General features: G+C 53.8%; 2 protein-coding genes across 9 annotated transcripts in view; both read left to right on the top strand.

The window, feature by feature from the left end:
- The first annotated feature begins 223 nt into the window (after positions 1-223).
- Positions 224-1170, top strand: LOC129735994 (ubiquinol-cytochrome-c reductase complex assembly factor 4). The gene is made up of 2 exons (XM_055709265.1): positions 224-309; positions 377-1170. The coding sequence occupies exons 1-2, from the start codon at positions 284-286 to the stop codon at positions 735-737; spliced, it is 387 nt and encodes a 128-aa protein (XP_055565240.1). The 5' UTR covers positions 224-283; the 3' UTR covers positions 738-1170.
- A 505-nt stretch (positions 1171-1675) lies between these two features.
- Positions 1676-6000, top strand: part of UNKL (unk like zinc finger) — a 60287-nt gene continuing 55962 nt past the window's right edge. The window contains exons 1-2 of one of the 8 annotated variants that reach the window (XM_055709247.1): positions 1676-2608; positions 4745-4954. In XM_055709247.1, coding sequence (XP_055565222.1) covers positions 2559-2608; positions 4745-4954 — 260 coding nt within the window. In that variant the 5' untranslated portion in view covers positions 1676-2558. The other 7 variants (XM_055709254.1, XM_055709250.1, XM_055709248.1 and 4 more) reach the window with 7 other exon arrangements.

Below are 6000 nucleotides of genomic sequence, written 5' to 3'. Positions count from 1 at the left end.
CGGCTGCCCACCCCCCCTCCCGGGCAGGCGCCCCCGTCCCCACCACCCACACCGGCCCGGGACTTTCCTCACCCACCCACCCCCCGCGCCGGCCCAGGGAGGCCGCACCCCCCCCCTCCCCCCCCCCGGCCCAGGCCGCGCACACACACGCACACACACACCCCACACCACCCCCGCCGGCCCAGGCAGGCCTCCCCGCGCCGGTCCAGGCATGCCGCCCGCCGTGTGACCCCGCTGCTGCCGTCACCTCCGGTTCCGGCTGCGGTGGCGGCCGGCGGCCGCCATGAGCTGGGCGCTTGGCCGCTGGCGGTGAGGTGGGGGCGTGGGGCCGGGGTGGCGGCCGCCGCTCCGCGCTCTGACCCGTGTGTCTTTGCAGGGTGCGGCGGCCCCTGCGCCTGCCGGACCCCCGGCGGTGGCTGGCGCGGCGGCGGGACCCGGAGGGCGCGGAGGCGGAGGGCGCGGAGGCGGAGGGCGGGGGGGCCATCCCCTTCTCTGCCAGCAAGGCCAGCCCGCGGGTGTGGAGCGTCAGCCGGTCCATGGGGAGCGACCACGAGCGGCCGTGGGTGAAGGTGCTGCCGCTCAGCCTGCTGGGCTCCGCGCTGCTGCTCTGGTGCGCGCTCAGGGAGGAAACCGAGATCGACCAGCGGCTGGAAGCGATTTTCTCCGGTCAGAGCGCGGAGCCGCTGGACGTGGCCCGAGAGAGCGACGCAGCCCCGCAGCCGCGGGGGGGGCAGTGAGGGCGGGAGCGCGGCCGCGGTGCCGGTGCTGCCGGGCGGTGGCTGCCGTTGCCCTCCGCGCTGCCAGCCCGCCCGCCGCCTTGGCTCGCAGGCGCCAGCCCTGCCGGTACCGCGTTCGGTGCTGGCCCTAACGCAGCGATTCACACTGGCAGCGCCAGGAGTAGCTTCCTCGTGCGTTGCACGGTGGGGATGAGCGGGATGTACTGCTGCACATCAACGTGCCTTTGAAGATACGTTTCATACAACCCATCTCTTTTCCATGGATCGTGTCTCTTAGATGCACGGTGTATTAAACTATGAAAGCTGTAAGCCTGTAAAATTGCCACTGAGGGTGACCTTCATTTGACATGTTGCGAGGCACAGAGTCTGTTCAGCTTATATTGAAGACAACTGTAAATGTATGATTCATTAATACAGGATTCTTTTGTGTCCTGATTATTATTATTTTTTAATTCTACTAAATAACGTAGAAATTGCCACCTTCAACCCCTTCTTGTTCATGAGTGATTGCTTTCTGGACTGAAGTTTTTAGGCATGGCTGATTGAGGTGGTCATTGTTGGCAGAGGTTCTTGAAGGGAATCAAAGCAATTGGCTTGCACCGCACTGGGGAAGAACCCCCTGGTTTTGCTGAACAATCTAGTATGGAATTGTTTGTACAGATTCATATATATTCAGACTTGGACACTTGAGACTTCTTGGAGAGGAAGACTCAAAGCTACTAATACGATTTCGTCCCCTTCAAAGGTACAGGCATTTTTTTTCTTACTCTGAATTTTCAAGTGTAAAAATGCAAAACTCTGTGCCATTAAAATTCCCAAATTTGGCCGAAAGACAAAACGCCCCACAAAAACGAAGAAACCATGCACGGCAGCTCTATCGCTGCAGGCTGGAGCTGCAGGAGCTGACCTAGCGCACACCTCTGTGGCTCCCCACCTTGCCGCAGGGCACCTGCGGCTGTGACGTGTGGAATTAAACCCTATAACTCAGGATAGGTTATAAAGCAGGCATGTGTAATTCACCGGCGGGCATCAGGGTGGATAATTCCAAAAGTACCTGCTGCCCCGACTTCTTTGTGCAGGTGTTATTTAAAGTATACACTCATACATATTCAATAGATGCCCGAGAATAGGTTGGATTAGGATAATTAGTCTACCGAGAAGTCATTAACATAAGTTTCCTCCCATTTGCGTTTGCGCACTGTCTCCTGGTGGTGCTCGCGGAGGTCGTTGTGGATGAAGGCTTAGGAGTCCGCCTCGCTCGGAACTTTTCACCTTCGCTCTTCGCGCAGACTCAGTCGTGTCTTGAGGTTTTTTTCAAACCATAAAACAGGACAGGTCCAGTTTTCCTATCTCAAGGTACTGATGTTCGCATACCGGTGTCGTCTTACCGGCACACAGAGCATCCCAGGTTCACCTTATCAGTACAGAGGGCCCCAGGACCGGGCCTAATTTGCAAAGTCATACTGTGAAGCTCCTCGCCTCATTTGCCAAGTCACACTATGAAACTCCTTTTTGTACACACAATGAGAGTTTTAATTATTCTAAGTTTTCCATATCCTGTTAATCTAGTTATTTCTAAGCATTCTATCCGCTGCCCCGGATGGTGGCCGGCGAGTGGTCGCCGCTGGGCGGGCGCTGCCGCACGGTGCGTGATTCCCTGGGATTCGGCGCTTGCAGCGCGCTGCGAGCGGGGGGCGGCCGGCGGGCGGCGGAGCGGCCCCGGGATGCGGTGACGGCCCGGCAGAGCCGCCGCCCGGAGCCGCTGTTCCCGCCTTGCCGGAGGGGCTGGAGCTGCCCTTGCGAGGCCGTGACAGGCGGTTAATGAAGAGCCCCCGCCTGCGGAACTGCTCTCGTCGTCCCTTGCTTGTAAGGTGCTGGAAACTCGCAAACGGTTTGTCTGCGGCGTCTCGTTACAGGGCAGGGGGCAGCTCCGCGCGCTGACCCCCCAGACACACTGACACCTCACCACCACCACCCTCAGGCCTTGGAGGGGCCACGCCGTGCGGTCCCGCTTCTGGCCGGGACAGGGGGTACGGAGGAGCCCCGCGGGTAGGGGCGGCCGTGCCGGAGCCCCGGAGCGGGGGGGCCCGGGGCCTGTGTCGTGCGGCTCGCGCGCTGCTGCCGGGGCGGGCCGGGTCCGCGCCTGCGCCGTGCTGACCGACGGGGAAGATGCCGTCGGTTTCGAAAGCAGTGTCGCGGGGCGGCTGGGCCGGCGGGTCCCCGCAGACCGAGCAGCCGACACATTATACGTAGGTACCGCGTCTCGGCGACGCCCTGCACCCCGAGAACCGGCGCCATGCGGGGGGTGGGGTGCCGCAGGGCCCGGTCTGAGGGCCCGTCCGTGTGCCAGGCCTGCTCCGCGCGGCCTCCTGCGCCAGCGGCTCCGTGCGGGGGCTCCGGGCCGCCCCCGCCGCGGGAAGGAAGGCGCGCTCCGGCCCGGCCAGGCGGAGGGCCCGGGCTCGGCTGGCTGCAGCGCGCCTGCGGCCGGTTCCGCGCCTGCGGCCCGCGCTGTCCCCCGCGGCGTCCCGGGACCGCCTTCCCCGCGCCGTGACAGGGGTCGTTCCGCCTCCGCCGGGTGCTGCACGGCCCGTCTCGGCGCCAGCCTCACCCCCAGGCCGCGGGACGCTGCCGCGGTAATTTTTGCGGCGCCCCCCGTGCGGAAAGACAGCCCTGTGCGCTCGCCATCCCCTGCCGCCCCTCCGCCTTCTGACACGCTCTGTAGGGTCCCTGCCGCCCCCCAGCACTGGTGACAGCCCCTCTCCTGCAGGACCGTGTGCTCCCCGCAAATGCAGAATAATTTATCACGGAACTGTGGCATCCATTCGCTCGCACCGCCTTGTCGTCACTTCTGTAGTGCCAGGTTTCCCGCACTAGAACGCAGCCACTTACCCAGACACTGCTACAGCCCCTCCTGCAGCCCTTAACGGCCAAAAATTTTATACTGTATTATTGATACTTTTTTCCCCTCCCTACTGTCCTGGATAATTCAGAAATTCTTCTCCAAACTCAGATGTGCTCCACAACTCTGTGTAATTACATCCCCTGTGTGCCACTTTCAGCACCTGAGAACAAAAATGTGCACTTTATTCTTTAAAGTCCTTCCCTTTGCCTGCACCCTTAGCTCCCCTGCAGCCTGTCACACGTTCCGTGTCCTATTAGAAACCTCTGTGAGCTCTAAAGTTCTGCAGAGCTCCAGTATTGCCCTTCTTTTGCAAATACTCCATGAATTTAGCAATGTAATGAACTTGCTAATTGGCTAATATATAAACTGAGGCAGGGGAGATGCTGGTTTATGTCCTTTGACACATGCTGCAGCAGTGTCCACCTGGTATGATGTCCATAGCCTGTGGAAAGAAGTACCAGCCTTCCTCAGCAGCCTCTGCGCCCTGCATGCTGCTGGCGAGGGGTGGTCTCACTAGTCAAAGACCACAGACTGTCCCAGCACAAATGTCACAGTTGCTAAAGCAAGTTTGCTGAAGTTCTCTCTTGGCCCTTGGTCATAACCTTCATAAAGCTCTTTTGACCATCTAGCCTTTTATATAGCTTGTCCACATTCTGGGAATGTTGTGATTAAGGACTAATGTTTAAATTAGATGTGGTGTTTAGCTAAAATAGCCTTTGTAGGACTATTTGGTGTGGTAGCAAGCAATAGGAATGGTCATTCACGTAACTTGTTGGATTTATAATCTCTGTTGGGTGGTTACTAGGACAATATTCTCAATACTGTGCTTTTTAAATTAATGTATATATTTGACTTTAGTTACAAAACATAGTATAATTTCCCAGGCGTTCCACTGTATTTTATTAGTAATGCATCTGTCATAAAAAATAAAGTCACTTGTATTCAACAGCTAAATAGTAAATTGTGCATAGGAGCTAAAACTGTATGCAGGTACAGTCGTACAATTTTTCATGGGCTGTGTGCGCTGAATTGTCAAGTGCCCTGTTAATACTGTAAAAATGTGCCTCCAATAAGATAAACTTGTAACACAGTTTAATTTTTTTAGGTATCTAAAGGAATTTAGGACAGAGCAGTGCCCCCTATTTTTGCAGCACAAGTGTACCCAGCACAGACCATTTACCTGTTTTCATTGGCATTTCCTAAATCAGCGTCGTCGTAGACCTATACGAAGGCGTGATGGGACTTTTAACTACAGTCCAGATGTTTATTGTACAAAATATGATGAGACTACAGGAATCTGCCCAGATGGAGATGAGTAAGTGATTTCTTTCAGTCCTAGGTGTTTATAGTATTATCAATGACATTAAGGAAAAATGCTAATTTCTCCTTAGTGAAAATGATCAATAGAATCCTGCTGCAGTTTATTGGAAAACACATTTCTATAAGTGATTTCTCAATTTTTGGCACATACATTTTTATATAAGCATGTATTCTTTAGGCTATCATAGAGTTAGAAGTATGATTTTGTGTTTTGATGATCTTTAAAGCATAACACAAGAAAGTAGTGTTCTGCTAGTATTGTTCCTGCACTTTTGTGCTAGTATTGTTGCTTTTTTTTCTTTTTTTCAGTTGTGCTTCCTTTTTCTCTTGACAGCTAGGTGCAAATTGTACTGTATAGAGGTGGTTTCAAGATTTTAAACTTATGTAAGTTTTCTGAAGAATGATGGGTAGTGGAGGAGAATGACTGTTTCATGATACTTCTAGTGAGAACAAGCAAAGGAGTTTGCTGATAGTTGTATGGCTAGCCTGTCTGTGTGCATTTCCATGTACATGTGTCTCTTCTAGGTGAGGCCTACAGAGGGTCTTCAGTAAACTTGGGGAGGGGTAGAAGTTTTACAGAGATGGAAATGAGCAGATGGTATGGTTAGCAGGCATACGGAGAGGGACTGGGCGTGTTGTGGTCATGTCAGAGGAGCTTCATCTGCACTGATGGAAGCAAGGAAGGACTTCTGACAAAAAAATATGCAGGAGAACAGCCAGGAAGTATGTAGTTTCTGCTAGTTACCTGTTTTAAACATTGAAGATTAATTATTTTGGTTACTATATTGCAGAGCAGCACTTGTCCCAGATCAGGTATCTTTTGTGTTACAGGCTGTAGTAACAGAAGAAAAAAGTGGATTTTTCCCAGAGGCTTCAGAAACTGAACAAAGATAAGGGAAGGTAAACAACAAAAATGCACTGGGCAGCATGACAATTTTGAGTACCAAGCTTAAGTGATATAAACAGCAAAAAATGACTCTGAGGGATGATTTAAAAGAGAACAATTTAGTTACCTTTTCAGGTGTTTGTAAAGCATTCCTG

Source organism: Falco cherrug, chromosome 4 (genome assembly GCF_023634085.1).
Source record: "Falco cherrug isolate bFalChe1 chromosome 4, bFalChe1.pri, whole genome shotgun sequence".
In the NCBI taxonomy this organism is placed as follows: domain Eukaryota; kingdom Metazoa; phylum Chordata; class Aves; order Falconiformes; family Falconidae; genus Falco; species Falco cherrug.
Note: the sequence above shows the minus strand (reverse complement) of the source record. Positions and strands in the feature narration are given on the sequence as shown.